The sequence below is a fragment of the Neophocaena asiaeorientalis genome, unplaced genomic scaffold, assembly GCF_003031525.2.
Source record: "Neophocaena asiaeorientalis asiaeorientalis breed wild unplaced genomic scaffold, Neophocaena_asiaeorientalis_V1.1 scaffold236, whole genome shotgun sequence".
NCBI lineage: Eukaryota > Metazoa > Chordata > Mammalia > Artiodactyla > Phocoenidae > Neophocaena > Neophocaena asiaeorientalis.
In genome coordinates, this window is record NW_020173418.1 from 974,357 (window position 1) to 996,898 (window position 22,542).

The window sequence follows — 22,542 nt, forward strand, 5'->3', positions numbered from 1 at the left end:
TGGAGTAGCAATACTCAAATCAGATAAAATAGACTTTAAAATAAAGAATGTTACAAGAGACAAGGAAGGACACTACATAATGATCAAGGGATCAATCCAAGAAGAAGATATAACAATTACAAACATATATGCACCCAACAGAGGAGCACCTCAATACATAAGGCAAATGCTAACAGCTATAGAAGAGGAAATTGACAGTAACACAATAATAGTGGGAGACTTTAACACCTCATGTACACCAGTGGACAGATCATCCAGACATAAAGTTAATAAGGAAACATAAGCTTTAAATGACACAACAGACCAGATAGATTTAATTGATATTTATGGGACATTCCATCCAAAAACAGCAGATTACACTTTCTTCTCAAGCGCACATGGAACATTCCCCAGGATAGATCACATCTTGGGTCACAAATCAAGCCTCAGTAAATTTAAGAAAACTGAAATCATATCAAGCATCTTTTCTGACCACAACACTATGAGGTTAGAAATCAAATACACGGAAAAAAACATAAAAAACACAAACACATGGAGGCTCAACAATACATTACTAAATAACAAAGAGATCACTGAAGAAGTCAAGGAGGAAATCAAAAAATACCTAGAAACAAATGACAACAAAAACATGACAATCCAAAACCTATGGGATGCAGCAAAAGCAATTCTAAGAGGGAAGTTTGTAGCAATACAACCCTACCTCAAGAAACAAGAAAAATCTCAAATAAACAATCTAATCTCACACCTAAAGGAACTAGAGAAAGAACAAACAAAACCCAAAGTTAGTAGAAGGAAAGAAATCATAAAGATCAGAGCAGAAATAAATGAAATAGAAACAAAGAAAACAATAGCAAAGATCAATAAAACTAAAAGCTAGGGAAAAGAAAAAAAGGTCTCTGGCTTGCATTCTATTTATAGTGGTCAAAACCTCAACCGAATCACATTAAGACCAAGGGCAATGAAACACCATGCCCCAGCCCAAGCCAGGCTGAAGGAAGAGCCACTGTGGGCTCTGTGGCCACAGACAGCCTGGATTCTGAGGAAGCAGAGGTGGGCCCAGCAGACACCTGCCCCCCACCTGCTTCTCTAGGAACAAAGAGTCTTCCTGGAGTTCTCACAAGCTCATTACCATTTGCCTGCAGCCATTATTCTTGTAAGATAGATTTGGCACGAAATCCTTAAATTGCATTTCCTTCCCTGCTGGCAAAGGTCTGAGGACAATTGGATTTTCTTTCCCTGATCACTCTGCTGAGATACCCAGAGGGTTTTTACTTTTCCTTGAAAGTCCAATACTACAATGTTAACTACAGTGTTCTTTGGTGTTGGCCACTTTAGGTCTGTCTTCCCATGTATGCAATATTTGCTTCTAATATGTATTTATACTGGTTTTTATTTCATCAAAGTTTTCTTCAAGTAGCATTTTTAATGTCTGTTCCATCTCATTGCTTTGGTTTTTGTCTTCAGGGGCCTCTACGATATGTATGTTGAATCTTCACCGTCCATCATCTCCATGATCTTCTCTAAAATCCTTTCTGTCTGTCTTCGTTTCTTTTTAATTTTTAAAACGTTCCTCCTTTCATTCTTTTGCCATATCTTTTGCCATAGTGAGGTGTAACTATTTGTTCTCTGAAGTCAATTTAGAATTGTGCATATGAAGAGCAGATGCCCAGGCAGGCCCAGCTCAGTGAGTGCACACCTTTTGAGTTCTATGCAAAAAATGAACCTACCATCAGGTCAATTTATCAATAATGACAAAAGTAGAAGTAGCTCCAACCCCCCAAATCTGCTGAGCCTGAGAAAAAGGAGAGCACTTACAACTATTGATGTCAGGTCTTCACTCTCAAATCGCCCAATTGCCAGTTCCAGGGATTTGTACATGGCGGTGGAGACGCGCTGAGTAATCAGACGATTGAGGTCTATGGACCTGCCCAGGAGCTGGGCACAGAGAGTGGAAAGCATGAACATTAAAAAACAAATAAGCAAGAGAATACGGATCTATCCCAGGAAACTGATTCCAAAAGATAAGACAGACAAATAACGTACAAAATTTAGATGACAGTATGATCAAATACCCTACTTTCCTAGAGCTGAAATTCTGCAAGTCAAAGCTATAAAAGGACTCTTATAGTGTACTTACACTTACATCACAGACAGAAACCCCAAGCCTCCCCAGAGATCCTGGAGAGCCTGGGTCTGGAACTTAGCGTACCCCTTGTAACGGGTTCAGGGCCACCTCCCAGCACAGAGCGGCCTGCGTGTGTCTTACCCTCACCATGTCACAAGGATAAGTAGGAGAAAACTACTCCATCTCTACTGCAGAGTCCTAACAACATGTGCATACCTCAGTATCATTTCAATAACATAAAAATACAGGCAAAACCCTGGTGAAAATGTCCCCAAATGTGAATGGTGGTTATTTGTAGATAGAATTACATGAGATTTCCCTACAGTTTTCTGTATTTTCCTTTTGGTGATGTATATATGTTATTTTTAAAGAAACAAAAAAAAAACAAGGACTGTATTATTACTCTCTGTGCTGGCCAAGAAGCGGTTCCTCCCCACCACTCGGAGCTGACTAGAGTCCACATCTTCTTTCTCTTAAGCTCTGTCTTTTGGGCTCCTGGAGAGGAGTTGTGCTTGGGCCAGGCCTCCTGGGAACTGCGCAGGGCAGCCTTCCCTTGTGTGTCAGGTTATCCAAGAGGCTGCTTATCTTTAAAACCTCAGCTCTTTACATGGATGGTTCCACAGCCACATACATACTGACATCTATTAAAACCTGAGGAGCTCTAAGAAAACCCCACTATTTCCACTGCTGGTTCCATGCCTCACCGTGCCCAGGAAAGGCCTGGCTCACCTGCACGTGCCTCTGCTTGAGCAGCGTCTCATAGCGATTAGATGGCGGGAGATGGATGGTTGCACCCTGATTCTTGCATTCTGATCGTAACCGTTTGTCAAGAAGCAAACTAGCATGGAAGGAAGAGAGGACAATTTCTCACGTGCTGTGAATTTGAATGGAAATGTCAGATCAAGTTGCCCAAGATTTTGTACCCAAATTACAAACACATACTCACCTTCCTGCCATAACCTTATAATATGCAAATATCTGGTCGGCCAGCTTATAAACAAATTGGTCAAAGCAGAGATTCACCTAAAGGAAAGGAAAGGAAAGCGTGCATTAAATTTTGCTTCCCTAGGGAATTCCCTGGTGGTCCAGTGGTAAGGACTCTGCACTTTCATTGCCAAGGGCCCGGGTTCAATCCCTGATTGGGGAACTCAGATCCCCCAAGCTGTGTGGTACCGCACGCCCCTCGCCCCCCAAAAAAGCTTCCCTAAACCAAGATCAAATAACAGAACTTAAAAAAAAAATTTTTTTTTGATCCAGCAATTCCACTTCTAGGTATTTAAATGGAAACACTAACTCAAAATGATATCTGTACCCCAGGGTTCCTGCAGCACAACAGCCAAGACATGGAAACAACCTAAGTGTCCACTGATGGATAAATCGATAAAGAAGGTATGTACACACACACACACACACACACATACACACACACACAAATGGAATATTACTCAGCCATAAAAGAGAAGGAAACCCTGCCATTTTCGGCAACATAGATGGATCTTGAGGGTGCTATGCTAAGTGAAATAAGACAAATACTACATGATCTCACTTATATGTGGAATCTTAAAAAAACCAAAAACAAACCCATAAATATACAAAGAACCGATTGGTGGTTGCAGAGGTGGAGCATGGGAGAACTGGGTGAAGGGGGTCAAAAGGTACAAACTTCCAGTTATAAAATAAATAAGTTCTGGGGATTGAATTAAAAAACAAAACAAAACCCCAAAACCCCAACCCTTGTTAAGGCAACTAAAAAAGGCTCTTATGAGAAAACAGAAACATCTTTACTGTCCAACAATAGCAGATTAAATCCATTTCATTGGGACCAGGAGTGACCACCACACCACCACTGAAAATTATGTCAGAACCTTGCTTACTGATGAGAAAAATGCTCCAATTCTCTTAAATACAATGGAATATAAGAAAGTCTCTGTTCTTCACGTGCTCCCAGGGGCTATCGTGCACTGCATCTGGGGGCAGCTCCTGATTCCGGGCTGTATGTCCCAAGAGCCGCTGCCCGTGGCCTCCTCTGGGCTCCCAACGTCGGTCAGAGTTGCAGGGTGGACACAGTCTGTGACTTCACCCTCAAAACTGTATCCTCACTTGCAAATGGGGCTAGCACATACACCCCGGAACTGGGATGAGGACACCCTGTGCTCAGAGTGGAGCTGCCCCAGGACCCACGGGTCTCTGTCCCAGCCCACCCTGCCTCACCCGGGAGCCCATGAAATCTCCCCTAAGAAGCACTTCCTGTGGTTTTTGTGAGGATATGGGGAAGGAGACCCAGATGTATAATGTAATCTGCTGAGGTTAAATCCTCTTACATCTTGAGCTAGAAAATAAGATTTTTCTCCTTAGCTGCATGTACACAGACAATAATTCCACTTGTAGGAATTTGTCCTCAAGAATAATCCAATACAACTAAAAAGATATGTGCAAGGAAGTTCATCAAAGCATTATTTATAATTAAAAATAAAAAGCCCAAACTAGAGAAATTAAATAGAGGTTGGTTCAGTGCATCTCTTCTGTACAATGCCCCTGCTCTAGACTGTGTTCATGAAAGAAACAGGCAAGATATGCAGTGTTCATGCCACGCAGTCACGTGAAAAGGATGTCCCCCAACAGCTGATGTTTTAAGACCCCAATCATCCTGTGTGGATGCACAGAAAAAAGTGCAGATAGAAGGGTTCACCCCAAAATGTTTATTTCAAAGTTCATTCCATTGTTTGAACCTCCTTGTATTAAAAAGAAAGGTTGTTCCCTCTAACACTCAGAGGAAAAAGGAAATTTTTAAAAGTCTATTAAAAGTGCCTGGGCCCTCACCTCTGCCTCGATTTCGTCATAGAGAAACTGCTTGTTGAACCTGGTGAGGGCATAGTGGGCGCTATCGTTGTACAGGTCCAGCGAGTAGAGGACGTACCTGCAGAGTGGGAGAGAGGTCAGGCCAGCCGCCCACACAGGGTTTCTCGGCTCTCACACCCTGCCCTCCACGGGAAATGTAACCCTCACTGTCTTCCTCTCTCATGAGGAAAAACAAACTCTTACTTCAAATGCCAAACTCGGCTTCTGTGAGGGCCCTAACAGAGGCCCCAGCAAGCTGGCCAGACCCTTGGCAGGACATGCCTGGCTCAGCCACGCCCAGGGCGCCTGGTGGGTCCAAGAGGGCCTCCTGCAACTTCATCTTCTCAGTTATCGCGTTTCAAAGATTTTCACCCCACTCTGCAGTATTTTTAATAACCACAAGAATGAGTCGTTTTCTTATTTTTAATAACAAACCGTCCGACTTAAAAAGAAAAACATACAAAGGTCCTGGGCCCCAGAGCTGACCATGAGCACACCTGCTGTGGCCAAAGCCCCTCTCTCCCTGGCCAAATGGTGGTAGCCGATGGTCTCCAGAAGTAAGGTCCCTCTGAGAGCTTGAGGCACATAAGCAGAGGGCCCAATGTGGCCCTAGAGGCGCACACACGCTCATCAAGGCCTCTAACGCTACAGAACAGACACCACGGCTGCTGCAGAGTGAGGGAAGGCCACCCTCCTGATGTGCACAGGCAAGGACGGTGGCGGGAGGACCCGCTAGGCAGGGTCCCAATCTGCTCACTGCATGACACCCCGTTTGCTATTACTTTCCCTCCATGGACTTCGTATTTTCAAAATCTCTGACCCCCTGCCCTGACCCTGAGCTTCAAACTCTAAACAAAGATGTTCAATGAACATTTCCTCTCCCAAATCCATCTGAGTCGGAGGCCATGCCACACACTACATGCCAGGCCACCTCTCCCCTTGCCGAGTTCCCGGGCCTCACAGCACCTGGACACAGTGGACTTAATTAGCTCTACTGCCTCAGCTCTGGATTCCAGTCTGAAGCCAAGACACCTGTTCCTTGTATTGATATCTGAAGTCTTACCCCAAGAATTACGACTTCAGGGACTTCCCTGGTGGCACAGCGGTTAAGAATCCACCTGCCAATGCAGGGGACACGGGTTCAATCCCTGGTCCGGGAAGATCCCACGTGCCACAGAGCAACTAAGCCCGTGTGCTGCAACTACTAAGCCTGCGCTCTAGAGCCCACGAGCCACAACTACTGAGCCCACGAGCCACAACTACTGAGCCCACGAACCACAACTACTGAGCCCACACGCCACAACTACTGAGCCCACACGCCACAACTACTGAAGCCCACGCGCCTAGAGCCCGCACTCTGCAACAAGAGAAGCCACCGCACCGCAACGAAGAGTAGACCCCGCTCGTCACAACTAGAGAAAGCCCACGCACAGTGACGGAGACCCAACGTAGCCAAAAATAAATAAATTAAAAAAAAAAAAAAAAAAAGAATTACGACCTCAAATGAAGTGCTGAGAACAGTCACCCCTCCCCCACCTCCCGGCTCCCAAATGCCACCAAGGGCCTCAATCACACAGACAGGAGGCTGGGACAGGCTTCCAGGACACTCACTCCATCATCGACGCTTCCTTGGTCTCCAGGATGTGGTCTGTCAGGATCCAGGGCATGGACATCTCGATGGGGAACTGGATCCTCCTGCCCATGGTCAGCTCCAGGAAGAACTCTCGGAACCACAACTGCGAAAGGTCACAGCACTGCTGGAGCGTCTCTTAAGGAATTCAAATAACACCACGTTAATATTCCGCAAGCAGAGAAGACTGCACAGGACAATGCGAGGGGGCGCGTGCCAGGCTCTCAGCCCTGAGCTGCGGACAGTGCACGTGAGCAGGGAGGGGTCACGTGTGCCCTGCACAGTGTGGCCACAGGCAAAGCCACCTGGACGTGCTGATTCTCACTCACAAACAGAGCAGAGTCAGCATCCAGCCCCACGGGCCCAGCACGGACACCACCGCCCACCAACGGGAGCTGGTCAACACTGCACACCTTCTGGTGGGATTTATTTTATACGGGATACAGACACAGCATTACGGGCACACTTGGTGCAGGTCTATCTAATGCAAAATAGATTGAAAAAAAAAAGTTTCCATCCTTTTATGAAGAGAAAAACAAAAGCCTTACTATTACTCTAAACCTGCAGCACTTGCAGCCAAGATAGAGGCCTCCCACCCTGGATAATGGCTGCAGCACAGAAATAAACGTGGACGGCTCCACGATGACAAAGGGCATCCACACGTGCCCCGGTCACCCTAGGACGGGCTGTGCACGTCAGGTCACCTGCCACCTTCCACACATTGCAGTCGTGGGTGGCTTCTGATACTTATCACCACCTGCGTCTCGAGCCAGGTGACAGTCACATCGGCCTGTGTTGCTGACCCAGTTCAGGTTACAGAGACTTTGCGTCCAGGTCACTGGGCCAGCCCCGGGCCCACAGGCCTCACCCTTCTAAGGGCCATGCCACATGGAGGGAACCCCCAGCCGGCCGTGCATTTAAAGCAACAGGTGAGGGAATGTCACGAGGGTGGCAACTTGTGTCACTGCCTGGGTGCGTGAAGGGACCACAGCAGGGGCGACCAGGCAGGCGGAAGCGTTCTAGATGGTGTTAGTGGTGTTAGAACATGCTGGGCTGGACGCTGGTCAGCAGTAGCTCTTACCACTGAAATTTATCAAGTGGGTGTAGAAGAATGACTCGCGATGAAATTTTTCTATGTCCAATATGGTGGGCCCCTCGAGGCTACTTCTCAAGGTTTTCTTGGAACCACTTTTGTCTGCAATGAGGGACTCTAGCATGGTTCTCACCATGTAAAGCTGCATTATCCAAGGAAACATTTGTGGGGGAGAAAATATACATGGCACATTAGTTACGACAAACGCAGATAAACCATGAGGGGGACTGCCCCGTGGACACCGTGCCGGCTCGCAGGGGTGGTGCCCATCCACGAGGCCAAGTCGCTGCTGCTTGGGACAAAGAACTTGGAGCAGAACCCTTTGCCTTGGGCCGTAAATACCAACAAGAAAAACAAACAATGTCTTACCACCAAAGGTTAATAGAGGCGGATAGGTGTAGGACTGCCTCAGAAACGCGTTAACCACATGCAAGAGCCTTTCCGTGCCCACAGACTTGAGCTGCCTGAGCAGCTCAGCAGAGCTCAAGGACTCCGCCATGGTGCGCACCAGGTAGAGCTAGACACGGACAGACGGGAGAGCGGAGACAGCGTTAGTCACACGCAGCACAGGGCAGGGACAGACACGCGGACGAGTGAGGAGGGCGCCAGCGTGCTGGCAGACAGGGGACAGACAGACCCCGGACGGCACCCTCCCTGGGCAGCAATGACTTCCTTCCAGGTACCCCAGAGGTTTCATACACAGTCAGCAACATGCTCTGCTGGTAATTCTCTGAAAGACTGACAGAAGCGATTCTAGAAGCCCCCAACACAGAGATGATGAGTAAGAAGTACAAAGTCCCAAAACAGGAGGGGAAAAGCCAAAGGGCATAGTAAATCAGGTATGAGGGTCAGAGAAAAGCTGCCTGGGGACAGGAGGGAGCTGAGTATGCCAGGAGAGGGTACAGTAGAGGTAGCTGAAGACCACAGACACACCAAAGCTATGTTTTTAAATTTCCAAAAATTTTATCTTTAGGAATGATCATTTTTAGAGCCAACATAAAAATTATAACCATACATTTAAACACCCACCAAGCAACACAGCATAAATACAGACACACAGACTTTCACCCACATTTTTGGGATAGGAGTTGATGCAGTCAAAGTTCTGCATGCAAATAACCAAACCCAAGAATCACAGGGTGTCTGCACCCCAGAGTCACTTGGGCAAGGAATAAAGGAGCAAAAAAGACACAGGCAGTACTTTATCTGCCCAAGCAGACAGCGGTGGGGTCATTTCACTCCCAGCCCCCCTACCACCCCCCAGCTCAGGGTCAGCCCACTCAGGGGAACAGGCAGCGACAGGGGATCGGGGAACAAGAACCTGGGTGCTAGAGGGTCCCACGGCGCGCCGTGGCACTTTAATGTCAAAGCCGCTCTTGGGGTCCTTCTCGCCCCGCAGGGCCGGGTCGTTGAAGGGCTCGTGCCCTGTCTCCCAGTCACACACGGTCTTCCTGATGGCCTGCAGGACACTAAACCGCCCGTCAAGCTGTCAGGGCAGATGCAGTGCTGACAGGCTCGGCACCTTTACAGTCACAGCATCGCTTCGCCTCTCACACAGACAACTCTCACACGTGAATCCCTCCGGAGGCAGGGGGGAGACGTGGTAATGGACCAGTTCAATGTGAAACTTTAAAAATAGATCGTTTTCTTGGGGACATTACTACCCTCAGAGGATCTAATGTAGTTGCATTTTGCATCAATTAGCCCAGACGTGATGTTTTATTTCCTAAACACTGAGACATACTCAGGGCAGCAAGAGGACAGACCCCAAACATCACCCAGAGCTGAAACTCAACCTCCCTGCGAGTCACCCCATTTTCTAACTTGAATTTGAAGTCACCAGCACAATACTGGGGACTTTGCCCATGTCCCCAACTCACTTGGACATCGGGATGCCCCCACTCCCAACAGGGCTCCACCATTCGGAGTCTTCCACAGCGCCACCCTCAGGGCAGACGCCACACCCACACGCCCATCCTAATCACCTCACGGGGAAAGCTCTAGCTAAATCCAGAGTTACTCTAAGGCTAGCTGCACACTTCCCACGTGGTGAGGCTCCATCACAGTAAGCGTGAGCAAAACCGAGGCACTACTGAAAATATGAAAACCTTTACTAAGCCCTCCAGGAGAGAGAACAAAAACTGGGAAACCTCACAGTGTAAGATCTTATTAATGCGAAAGTCATACCATACCAGGTGACAATTATATAAAGCAACAAAATGAAATCAGTACATGTGTGAGCCCCTGTGAGCTTCATTTTAGGTACATGTCTCTGAAAGAAAACTTTATCTAAAAGGCTAAATATTCATAGAAAACTAGCTCAAGATTGCTACAGGAACTCTGCAATATGTATGTACTGGGTTGGCCAGAAAGTTCGTTCGGGTTTTTCTGTAGCCTCTTACGGAGGAACCTGAACAAACTTTTTGGCCAATGCAATAGTTTTTGACTCATTTGTAAGACAGGCGAGAAGGAACAGAAGCAAAAATACTGAAGAAATGGGAGATGAGATTCTGGGTTGTGTGTCCCTACAGGCCTGGTGAACAGAACTGCCAGACAGATTTTGAGACACTCCCAGGCCCCAGATAAGCACACCCTTGTCCCTGGGTCTCCAGACTGCCTGGACCTTCTGTAGTTGATTTATTGTGGGTTGCTCAGGTTAATAATTGGACCCACTGCATTACATTTAGAGGAAATTCACCCAAAGGGTGCCTGGAGGTTGAATATAAATGCACTTTTTGAAAATGTTAACTCTACAGCTGTTCAAGCCTAAGCTGATCCTTCAGTTTTGGATGACCGTGCAGGGAGTGTGTGCAGCAGTGCTGACCTCTGGATGACGTTTTTCTTCTTCTTGATGGCCTGCCTGAGCGGCTCCCTGAGGGTGACCTGGGAGAAGTCCTGCAGCGCGGCGTAGACAGTGTGGCGGATGGCATGGTTGAACACGCTCTCCATCCTGCCCATCAGCACCTGCAAGCCTTTGATCATGGCGATCACCTGAAGGGGCACGGACACACGATCTTCAGTGTGCTGGAGGGTCACAGCTGAGCTCCATGGGCCTGACACATGCCAGGCGACTGCCTCCCCCAAGCACCGGGCCTCTCCCTGGCCTCCTGTGTTTCTGCTCTGCACCTGCAGCTGTCCCTGTTCCTAGGTCTGACCCCATCAGACCATGAGCGCCTCGAGGGCAGGGACAGATCTGCTTGGCCTGGAGGCAACATGGGGATTTGGGGACTGACTCAAAATACTGCTGAATGTCTTAGGGTGCATCTCTCCGTGAAAGACTCCAACAAAACAGAAGAAGATTCGGGAAAGCAAATTTGTTATTATCTGGACAGGAAGAAAGAAGTTACAAGCTTGTAACCCAAATCCCATCTTTAAACCAGCGGTCCCCAACCTTTTTGGCACCAGGGACCGGGGTCGTGGAAGACAGTTTTTCTGAGGATGGGGTGGGGGGAAGGTTCTGGGATGATTCAGGTGCGTTACATCTATTGTGCTCTTTATTTCTGTTATTATTACATTGTACTATATAATGAAATAATTATACAACTCACCATAATGCGGAATCAGTGGGAGCCCTGAGCTTGTTTCCCTGCAACTAGATGGTCCCATATGGGGGTGATGGGAGACAGTGATACCCGAACTGTGTTGCTTATGTCCAGTCTACTCCGTAAGATGCAGCTTAATTGTCACTTGCCACTCACTGATAGGGTTTTGATACGTGTCTGCAAGCAATTGATTGATTATGGTCTCTGTGCAGTCAAACCTCTCTGCTAATGATAATCTGTATTTGCAGCCGCTCCCCAGTGCTAGCATCACTGCCTCGGCTCTACCTCAGATCACCAGGCATTAGATTCTCATAATGAGCGCACAACCTAGATCCCTCGCGTGCGCAGTTCACAGTAGGGTCCGCGCTCCTATGAGAATCTAATGCCGCCGCTGATCTGACAGGAAGCAGAGCTCAGGCAGTAACGCGAGCGATGGGGAGAGGCCGTAAATAGATGAAGCTTCGCTCGCTCGCCTGCCGCTCACCTCCTGCTGTGTGGCCAGGGGGTTGGGGACCCCTGTGTTAAACAATAATGGCACAGTGAATTAATATGCATAAAAAGGTCAGAAGAAAATGCACTGAACTGCTTAAAGTTCATTTTTGTAATGGCATCAGAGACATGATCCTGTCCTCATCTCACATGTGTGTTTTCTCTGTTTGCTTTGAGGATTTATATGATGAATCTGGGTTGCTTTTCTAATGAGAAAAAAAAGGGAACTCTTCTATTTAAAACAGCAAATTCGGGCTTCCCTGGTGGCGCAGTGGTTGAGAGTCCGCCTGCCGATGCAGGGGACGTGGGTTCGTGCCCTGGTCCGGGAACCAACTGAAGTTGAATTGAATTGAAATTCACAGTAATCTGAATGAAAATGAAATTACTATATATTCAGACTTATGGGATGTAGGAAAAGGTGTGCTGAAAGGTAAATTTGGAACTTTGGATGCATATATTAGAAAACAAAAAAGCCTAAAGATAATAACCTAATACTGATCACCAATTTATAAAAAGGTAAAACAAAATAACCCCCTCCAAAAGTAGAGGGAAATGAATATCTAAAAGCAAAAATTAATGAAATAGAAAACAAGCATATAATAGAGGGTGATCAACTAAGATAAAGCTGTTTTATAAACAAACAAACAAATGCTCAGCAAGACTGATCAAGAAAAAACAAACAGATAAGGCATGAATTACAAGCATTACAAATAAAGAGGGGACACTACCACACGATTTACAAATATTAAGAGATTATGAGACTATACTGGAATAGGATAAACATACAGATCAGTGGAACAGAATTAAGAGTCCAGAAATAAACCCTCACATTTATAGTCAATTAATTTTCAAAAAGGGTGTGAAAATAATTCAATGGGTTAATATTATCTTTTCAACAAACAGTATTGGTACAACTGAATATCCACATGCAAAAGAATGAAGCTGGACTCCTGTGTAGGAAAGGGTCATCTCAGCAGGCCTGGGATGACCAAACCCTGCACATTCCCAGGAAAGGTCTGGCCCTTGGTTGGCTCCTAGGAACCAACTCTGAGCCACTGGAATACTCAGCCTGAAGAATGTCTGTGTGCCTGAGGCTTTGGGCCATTGCAATAGCAGTTTCACCAGATATTTTATGCTAACAATGTGATTTATAGCAAACAGCTGTTTTTGCTCTGGATCTGGAGTCTGAGTAGCTGAGGTCAATCGTGCATGTGCTACATGCCTACATTACTGACCCTCAATAAAATTCCTGGACACCAAGGCTCAGGTGAGCTTCCCTGGTTGGCAGCACTTTGCATCTGTTATCACCCATCACTGCCAGGAGAATTAAGCACATCCCCTGCAGCTCCCATAGGAGGGGGACACTGGAATTTGCACCTGGTTTCTCCTGGACTTCACCCAGGTGTCTTTTCCCTTTGCAGATTTTAATTTGTGTCCTTTTGCTGTAATAAATCATTACCTTGAATAGAACAGCTACTTAGTCCTGTGAGTCCTTCTAGCAAATCTAGCCTGAGGGTGGTCTTGGGAACCCCTGACAGAAGACCCTACCTCACACCATAAAAAAATTAACTCAAAATGGATCACACCTCAAATATATGAGGCAAAACACAGGAATAAATCTTTGTGACTTAGGTTAGGCAGTAAAGCACAAGTAACCAAAGGAAAAATTGAAAAACTGAACTTTATCAAAATTAAAGACTTTTATGCTTCAAAAGATCCCATGAAGAAAGTAAAAAGTTAATGGGAGAAAATACTGCAAATCGTATGTCTGATAAGAACTGGTATCTAGAATATATAGAGAACGCAATAATAAAAAGACAACTAATTCAATTAAAAAATGGGCAAAGGATGTGAACAGACATTTCTCCAAAGATATACAAACTATCAATAAGCACAGAAAATATGCTCAACAGCATTAGTTGTTATAAAAATGCAAATCAAAACCACAATGAGATACTACTTCATATCTAGTAGGATAGCTGGAATCAAAAGACAGATATCAGGAGTTGGCAAGGAGCTGGAGAAAGTGGGACCCTCTAGCACTGCTGGTAGGAATGTAGTGCTACCACTTTGCAAACCATCTGGTAGTTTCTCAAAATGTTAAACACAGAGATACCATATGACCCAGCAATTCTACTCCTAGGCGTATCACCAGAAGGAACGAAAACAAGTCCACACAAAAATCTATACACAAAAGTTCACAGCAGCATTACTCAAAAGTGAAAAACTAAAACAATCCAAGTATCCATCAGCTAATATGGATAAATAAAATGTGATATATACATTCAATGGAATATGATTTGGCAATGAAAAGAACGAAATACTGATACATGTGTGAACCTTGAAAATATTATGTTAAGTGAACGAAGCCAATCACAGCCACGTATTGTATGAAATGCCCAGAATAAGCAAATCTACAGAGTCAGACGGTAGATGGGTAGCTGCCGCGGGATGAAGAAAGGGGAGAATGGGGGTGGGGGGTGACTACTAATGGGTTCGTTTTTCGGGAGACAAAAATGTTCCAAATTTGATTGTGATTGCACAATTCTGTGAATAGGTATCCCCGGAGCACTGGATTTTACACCTTAAATGGGTGAACTGTATGGTATGCGGGGGGAAAAAGCTGTTACCAATAAGATGAGAACTTACTAAAAAAAACCGTGTCAAAAATTAGAAAATTTAGAAAGATTCTTAGAAAACCTTTGAAAATATAACTTACCAAAACTGATACAAGAAGAAACAGAAAATCTGAATACCCCTACATATAGCAAAGACATTGAAAGTTTCAAAAACCATCCCATAAAGGAAAAGCTTCACCAATAAATGCTAGAAAACATTTAAGGGAAAAAATAACATCTTACACAAACCACTACAGACAACAGAAAAGAAGGAAGTGCTGTGAGCCATTTTACAAAGCCAGCATCCAAAAACTAGAGTGGAAGGTAATAAAAAAGCAATGTGACCCACTCCTCAGGTGTGGGCTAAGCACAGTGACTTCCTCCCCCAAAGTGCCCTATGAAAGGGCGATGGCCGGTGTGGGTAACCGCAGCCAGGTGACCAAGGGCAACAGCAGCACTGATGAACCAGTGACAGCATGGTCCTCTGATGTGAGGTGATGAAAACAGCTCTGTGGTCCTCCTTCGTAAAAGCTACAACCCCAGTCTAATCAACAAAAAAACATCAGATAGGGCTTCCCTGGTGGCAGAGTGGTTGAGAGTCCGCCTGCCGATGCAGGGGACACGGGTTCGTGCCCCGGTTCGGGAGGATCCCACATGCCGCGGAGCGGCTGGGCCAGTGAGCCATGGCCGCTGAGCCTGTGCGTCCGGAGCCTGTGCTCCGCAACGGGAGAGGTCACAACAGTGAGAGGCCCGTGTACCGCAAAAAAAAAAAAAAAATCAGATAAATTCCAATTGAGGGACATTCTAAAAACACCTGACTAGCACTCCTCAAAACCGTCAAGGTCATCACAAACAAGGAAAGTCTGAGACACTGTCGTGATCTAGAAGAGCCAAAGGACACATGATGACTATATGTGATGTAGGATCCTGGATCAGAGGAAGAACGTTATAGAAAAGTGAGGAAATATGAATAAAGCAAGGGCTTTAGCTAATAATAATGTATTGATACTGGCTTATTAAAAATGTAACAATACGAATGTAAGATGTTAGTAATAAGTGAAAATGGGTGAGGGGTATATGGGAATTCACTGTACTACCTTTGCAATTTTTCTGTAAATCTAAAAGTATTCTAAAATGAAACACTGAAAGAAAAAAGTATTATCAAAAGCCACTCTTACTCATGAGCCTTGATGCAAAAATCCAAATCAAAATATTAACAACTTATATCCAGCAATATATAAAGAGGATAATATATCATGATCAAGTTGAGTTTAAACCAGGAATGCAAGGGTAGCTTAACATCAAACCGGATCCAAAAAATCCTATCAGTGTAAATCTAGCACATTAATGGAATAAAAAGTCATAAAACTATCTCAACGGATGCAGAAGTGTTTTATAAAACTAATATAAAATCCATGATAAAATCTCTTAGCAAACAAGGAATAGAAGGCCACTTTTCTGATCTGAGGAAGGGTGGCTATAAGGAACCTACAGCAAATGTATCATACGGTGAGATGTTGAAAGCTTTCCCTTTGAGATGAGAAACAAGACAAAGATGCCTGGAGCCTCCTTCTATTTAATGAGTAGGGATCCTACCCAGTGTGATTTAAAAAAAAAAAAATAGAAGGGGGAGAAATAAAACTGTCATCATTTCCAGATGACATGATTATGTAAGTAGAAAATCCAAAAGAATATATGGGTAATTTATTACAATTAATAAGTGAGTTTAGACAAGTTGGTAGATACGAGGAAAATACAAAAAGTAATTTTGATTTTAAACATCAGTGATAACCATTTAGAAAAAAATTAAAATACACCATCAAATATCAAATATCTAGAAATAAAGCCAACAAAAGGTGTGAAAAAGTTTTACAGATGAAAAGAGATCTTAGAGAATCTTAACAAATGGAGGGACATACCAGATTCATAAAAGACTTAATTTTACAAATTTGTCAATTCTTCCTAAAATGATCTATAGGTTTATTCATATCCTCATAAAAAATTCTAATAGGTTTCACTGGGACATGGAAAGGTGATTCTAAAATGTTTATGAAAATACAGAGAGCAAGAATAGCTAAGGAACTCTTGAAGACAGAAAGACCTGCTTTACCAGACAAACGATGAACTATTGTAATTAACACAGAGGGGTGTTAGGAAAGGATAGACAAACTGACCAATGGATTAGAACATGAGCAGAAACACACCTGCCCAGGTATGGTCACCTGACTCACAACAGAGGCGGCAAGAAGAGCAGTTGGGAGGGTTGGTGGGAACATTTCAGATCCAAATGTGAAAGCAGAATAAGACATCCAGAAGACAACATAGGAGACATCTTCATGACCTTGGGGTATGCAAAGATTCCTTAAATAAGGCAGGAAATGTACAGCTACAAAATCTACATCCAAACACTGGATGGCAGAGCAATTAAGAACTATTCATCCAAAGGGTCCTAATGACAGTGCAGAGCTGGGGACCACACAGCTGTGAAAGGGGCTCTTCTCCCTCAGACACCCAGGTCCTGGCTCACTCCTCTTGTGTGTGGCCATAAGAAGCTGCTGCAGCTCCCAGGCTCTCACTCAGAACACACCCCGACTGCCCCAGGGGAGTGTCCACGCAGAGACCGGGAACTCACAACCTATTTTACTCTCTGTTTTGACAACTGTGACAGATGCAAAGGGCCGCCCTACACAGATACAATGACATCAGATAAGCAGTTCATTCATGTTTTTGCCTTTGCTTTGTAAAGGGAAGACAGTTTCAGGCCAGAGTCAAAGAAGGAAGAGAAAGCAAAGCACACCTCCACCAGGGCGAACTTCTCCTCGCTGGTGTAGTTGTAGCGGGTGGCACGTTCATACTCCTCGGCGTTGTCAGGGCAGTCCTTGTTGGAGTACTTGTCCGTTGGGTGTACAAGTTTCCACGAATACTGGTGTGGTCAAAAAGAGGGGAGACAAAAAAAAAAAAAAAAAAAGAGGGGAGACAGCCACACTGAATGCGAAGTGCTTAACTGCTGGTCTGACTCACAGGACCATCACCAAAGCTACCAAAGGTCAGCCTTCTATCGTTCACTGAGTCTGAAAGTCACACAGCGGCATGTGTGCTCGCACACACATGCATACTATACATGCACACATGGGCACATGCACGCTACACGTGCACACACACACAGACACCTGACACACGTACACATAGTCCATCTCCATAAAACTGCAAAATATTCTGGCAATGTGACTTCAGGTTCAAGTTAATACATCAGAAACTTAAGACATACATCAGGTAAAAAGGCCTGGATATTTTATGTGGAATATCTAAGACTATAAGCGTTTCATCACCATTTCTAAAAGAATCAGCCTTTCAAACAATCAGGTACCCATCCAAATATAATCATCCTTATCTGAGCAAATTAAACAACAAAGGGGAAAATCCTCTATGACTTATGGGTATCCAAATCTTTCTATGCATCAGAAACCACTTTACTAATCCTAAAGAAAAGAAACTGACGGCTAGAAATACACAGAGAGTGCTGTTTAAAAGAAATGAGCATTAAAAATCATCATAACAACACAAATTTAATCCTATCAATGTTTTAAAAGATAAGGCCCTTTATTTGTAATGTATGCAAATGAAGTGTGCATTGAGCCGTCTTAGAAACATTTAAATTAATATATACTCTTATTTCTAGCGCCAAAGATAAAAAGCCAATTTGTTCTCGATCCAAAGACCAAAGTTAATGCAGAAAAAATATAATTTAGTCAAGTTTGGGAAGAAAAGCACTTCTAACCAAGTAGGGGGTGCATTTCCAAATAAAAGTGAGAGTGCCCACCACTTCCATCACGTGAGCACTCCACTGGGACAGCAGCTGCAAGCCCTGCAGCGCCAGGTCGAAGAGCTTCCGGTACTCAGCATCCGTCTTCTGAGCCTCCTGGCGGCCTGAGCCTGTGACCACCTAGAGAAGACAGAGCATCAAGCAGTCACAAACGTCCAAGAAACCACGTATCAAACCCAATCTAGAAGCCTACCCCAAATGCACACTCACAAAGTAGAAAATGATATGAGCACAAGACTCTTTAGTGCATCAAAAGGCAGAGCAACTGCAGAGCCCGCATGACGGGCACACGTAGCTCAAAACACAGAGAAAGGCCGCCACAGCCTGCGCTGGAGGGGCTTGCAGACCTGGTCCTTCCTGAAACATGCGTACAGCATGTTTCTAACTTAGTTAATAAAGGAAAACGTGCTCACATGTTTATTTGCTTATATCAAATAATGAAAACTTAGATTTAAGAATGTTTATCTACAGGCCAGGAAAGCAGAGGGTAGAGAGGAAGGCAGACTTCTCTGAACATACCTCCTCTGACAGACCTGACTTTAGAACCACATAAACAGTTTATATATTATGATATAAAATTAAGTTAGGGGGAAAAAGCAATCCCCCAAACTCAAACGCAAAATGAAACAATGAACTGAGCTGTGTAGGACTGAATTGGCATTGTGACCACACAGAGGAACCATGTAGTGTAAGTGCCTAACATTAAGGTTTTGATTGCCAAGTCATCCATTTCAAAGACATCCATCTTGAATAAACATATTGCCAGCTACCCAAGTAGATAAAGAGCCAGCCTACCCATGAAGTTCCCCTTGTAGAAAGCCCATGGTGACCTAGATAACTGCCAACAGGGCTTTTCCCCTCCCACACCTTCAGCCCTGCTCTTATGTTTTAAATTCACCAACAGTGAACCCGTGAAACCCTAGGCACCCCACCCTCAGCCCTGACAAAGGCAGAGCCCCAGGTCTGTGCTCCCTCCCTCTCTACCTATGACCTCGCTTTGGGGCTCTGGGTGTGCTGTGTACCCTCTAGGACGTGTGAGTAATCAAACTTGTTTTTCTCAAAGTTCCCTGATGGTCACTGCAGAGGGTATGTGGCAATCGTGAGGACCACAAGGGCCAGTCCAGCCACAACACTGGCTCTGGTGCGGGCTGGAGGTGGGGTGTCTGTGGGGACTGCCAAGAGGAGTACAGGTCCAGGCATCACTATCTGTAGGCTGAGACCAACACAAAACAAACCACTTCAGTGACTTTGAAAAATAACGATTTGATGTAACATCCCTAGAGGAAGAAATCTAAGGACAAAATTAACTGCAAAATAAATCTGCAAAATAAATCTGCAAAATAAATCTGAAGGGCTTCCCTGGTGGCGCAGTGGTTCAGAGTCCGCCTGCCGATGCAGGGGATGCAGGTTCGTGCCCCGGTCCAGGAAGATCCCACATGCCGCGGAGGGGCTGGGCCCGTGAGCCATGGCCGCTGAGCCTGCGCGTCCGGAGCCTGTGCTCCGCAACGGGAGAGGCCACAACAGTGAGAGGCCCGTGTACCGCAAAAAAAAAAAAAAAAAAGCAGGAGTCTTTAAGAACGAGGACTTTCACCATGGGAGAAAAAAGAAAAAGGCAGAAGGAAACTGAAGTAGACTGACTAGAAAACAGTACTCCAAAGGCTGGTTTGTTTCTTTAGATATGCTAGGGAATCAATTATTTTAACACCTGATGCATAAAGCAAAGGAATCCAGCTCTGGAAGGCGCAAGGAGCTGAGAGGACCACCAAGCTGAGGCCTGGTGAAGTCTCACATCAGGGCAGGGGATGCAGCCGTCCACATCCCAGAGAGTCAGCTGGACCCCCCAGCAGCCCTCAGCATGGCCACCGAGAGGCGAAATGGGCCGGGACAGTGGGAGCTGACTATGACCAGGGCCCTGAGCCAGCAGCGTACAGGACACACAGGGCGACAGAAATCATGGCAAATGACACCAGAGGGAATGAGGGAGATGGTTGGGACAGGCATGTCAACCAACTGCAGTGTATGGAACGTATTTGGGTCCTGAGGCACACAAACCTGGAAAAATACACCACTAATGATAATGAGCAAACGGGAAATCTGAACAATGACCCACTATTTAATATTAGGGAATACATTTGTTGGTTTTTTAGGTGGGATGGTATTATGGTTATATGTTAAAAAGGGCCCTTATCTTATAGAGACACATGGGAAATACTTTCAGAGAGAGTGCTATGTTATCTTGGATTGCTTCAAGCTTACCCAGACCGAGGCACAGGGTTGGAGGAATAATTGAAAAGGGGCAGGTGATTAAGCTCAGCGTGGCACCTGAGGGGCCAGGACTGGTCTCTCCCTTTGTATGCTTGAAAATGTACGTAATGGAGAAATTGAAAAACAAACAAACAAACAAAATTTATACCCAGAACCTGGCTCTGGTCACTGTTAGAAACTGAACAGATCTGGGGGCTCTTGAGGACTCAGGGTCTGTGCACAGCTGCACTGACATTCTCATGAACTATTCAAACCCAGCCGCTGGCCCTGCTCAGTACAAATCCTTACCCTCTAGACAAAAGAAACAACTTGAAAATAAAATTAAAAAGATAACTCCATTTACAATAGGATCAAAAGGAATAAAACACTTAGGAATAAATGTAACAGAATAAGTACAAAGCTTGTACTCTGAAAATGATAAAACATTTTTGAAAGATATCAAAGAAGGACTAAACAAATGGAAAGACATCCCCCATGTTCATGGATTGGAGGTCTCAATCTTGTTAAGATGGCAATACTCCCCAAACTGATATACAGATTCAGTGCAATCCCTATTAAAATTCCAGATGCCTTATTCTGTAGAAATTGACAGGTTGATCCTAAGATTCATAAGGAAATGCAAAGGATCCACAAATAATCTTGACAAAGATGACAAAACAATCTTTAAAAAGAAGAACGAAGCTGTAGGGCTTATATTATCTGGTTTTAAGATTTACTATAAAACTATAAAATCAAGACAGTGTGGTAGTGGCGTAAGGACCGACAAAAGGTCAATGGAACAGAACTGAGAGCGCAGAAATAAAGCCTCAGGAGTAGAATCAATTGATTCCCCCCATCACCCAGTTTTACTGAGAAATAACTGACACACAACTTTGTATTAGTTTAAGGTGTACAAGGATTTGATTTGATACGCATATCTTGTGAAATGATTATACAGTAAGTTAACATTCACCAACTCACATGGCTACAATTTTTTTCTTGTGATGAGAACTTCTAAGATTTACTCTCCTAGGAATTTTCAAATATGCAATACCGTATTGTAAACTGTAGTCACCATGCTGTATATTACATCCCCAGAAATTATTTATCTTATAACTGAAAGTTTGTACCTTTTGACCATCTTCACCCATTTCTCCCACCTCTTGCCTCTGGCACCCACCAATCTGTTCTCTGTATCCGTGAGTTTGGTTTTTTTTAGATTCCACGTAAAGTGATATTAAATAGTATTTGTCTTTCTGTCTGACTTATTTCACTTAGTATAATGCCCTTTAAGGTCCATCCATGTTGTCACAAATGCCAGGATTTCGTTCTTTTTAAGATTTTTTTGATGTGGACCATGTTTAAAGTCTTTATTGAATTTGTTACAATATTGCTTCTGTTTTATGTTTGGGTTTTTTTTTGGCCACGAGGCATGTGGAATCTTAGCTCCCTGACCAGGGATCGAACCTGCACCCCTGTCATTGGAAGGCGAAGTCTTAACGACTGGACCACCAGGAAAGTCCCAGGATTTCCTTCTTTTGTATGGCTGAATAATATTCCATTGCATTCTGTATGCCACATTTTCTTTATCCATTCATCTGTCTATAGACACTTAGGCTGTTTCTTTGCTTTGGCTCTTGTAAATAATGTTATAATGAATATGGAGGTGTACAGTCAGTTGACTTCTGTTGAGGGTGCCTTCAGTGGGGAAAGAATGGTATTTTAAAAACAGTACTGGGGGGGTTCCCTGGTGGCACAGTGGTTGAGAGTCCGCCTGCCGATGCAGGGGACACGGGTTTGTGCACCGGTCTGGGAAGACCCCACGTGCCACGGAGCGGCTGGGCCCGTGAGCCATGGCCACTGAGCCTGCGCGTCCGGAGCCTGTGCTCCACAACGGGAGAGGACACAGCAGTGAGAGGCCTGCGTACCGCAAAAAAACAAAAAACAAAACAGTACTGGGAAAACTGTATATCCACATACAAAAGAATGAAGTTGGACCCTTAACTTATACCATATTAAAAAAGTAACTTAGGGCTTCCCTGGTGGCACAGTGGTTGAGAGTCCGCCTGCCGATGCAGGGGACACGGGTTCGTGCCCCGGTCCAGGAAGATCCCACATGCCGCAGAGTGGCTGGGCCCGT

General features: G+C 44.8%; 1 protein-coding gene across 2 annotated transcripts in view; it reads right to left on the reverse strand.

Annotated features, from left to right (window-relative positions):
* Positions 1–22,542, reverse strand: part of CYFIP1 (cytoplasmic FMR1 interacting protein 1) — a 94,216-nt gene that overhangs the window by 25,717 nt on the left and 45,957 nt on the right. For both annotated transcript variants that reach the window (XM_024747278.1, XM_024747277.1), the window contains exons 12-21: positions 18,156–18,278; positions 17,133–17,258; positions 10,511–10,677; positions 9,008–9,155; positions 7,675–7,828; positions 6,575–6,731; positions 4,946–5,042; positions 3,072–3,148; positions 2,855–2,963; positions 1,816–1,935 (exon numbers count right to left, since the gene is read on the reverse strand). In XM_024747278.1, the coding sequence (XP_024603046.1) occupies positions 1,816–1,935; positions 2,855–2,963; positions 3,072–3,148; positions 4,946–5,042; positions 6,575–6,731; positions 7,675–7,828; positions 9,008–9,155; positions 10,511–10,677; positions 17,133–17,258; positions 18,156–18,278 (1,278 nt within the window). The remainder of the gene's footprint in view (positions 1–1,815; positions 1,936–2,854; positions 2,964–3,071; positions 3,149–4,945; positions 5,043–6,574; positions 6,732–7,674; positions 7,829–9,007; positions 9,156–10,510; positions 10,678–17,132; positions 17,259–18,155; positions 18,279–22,542) is intronic.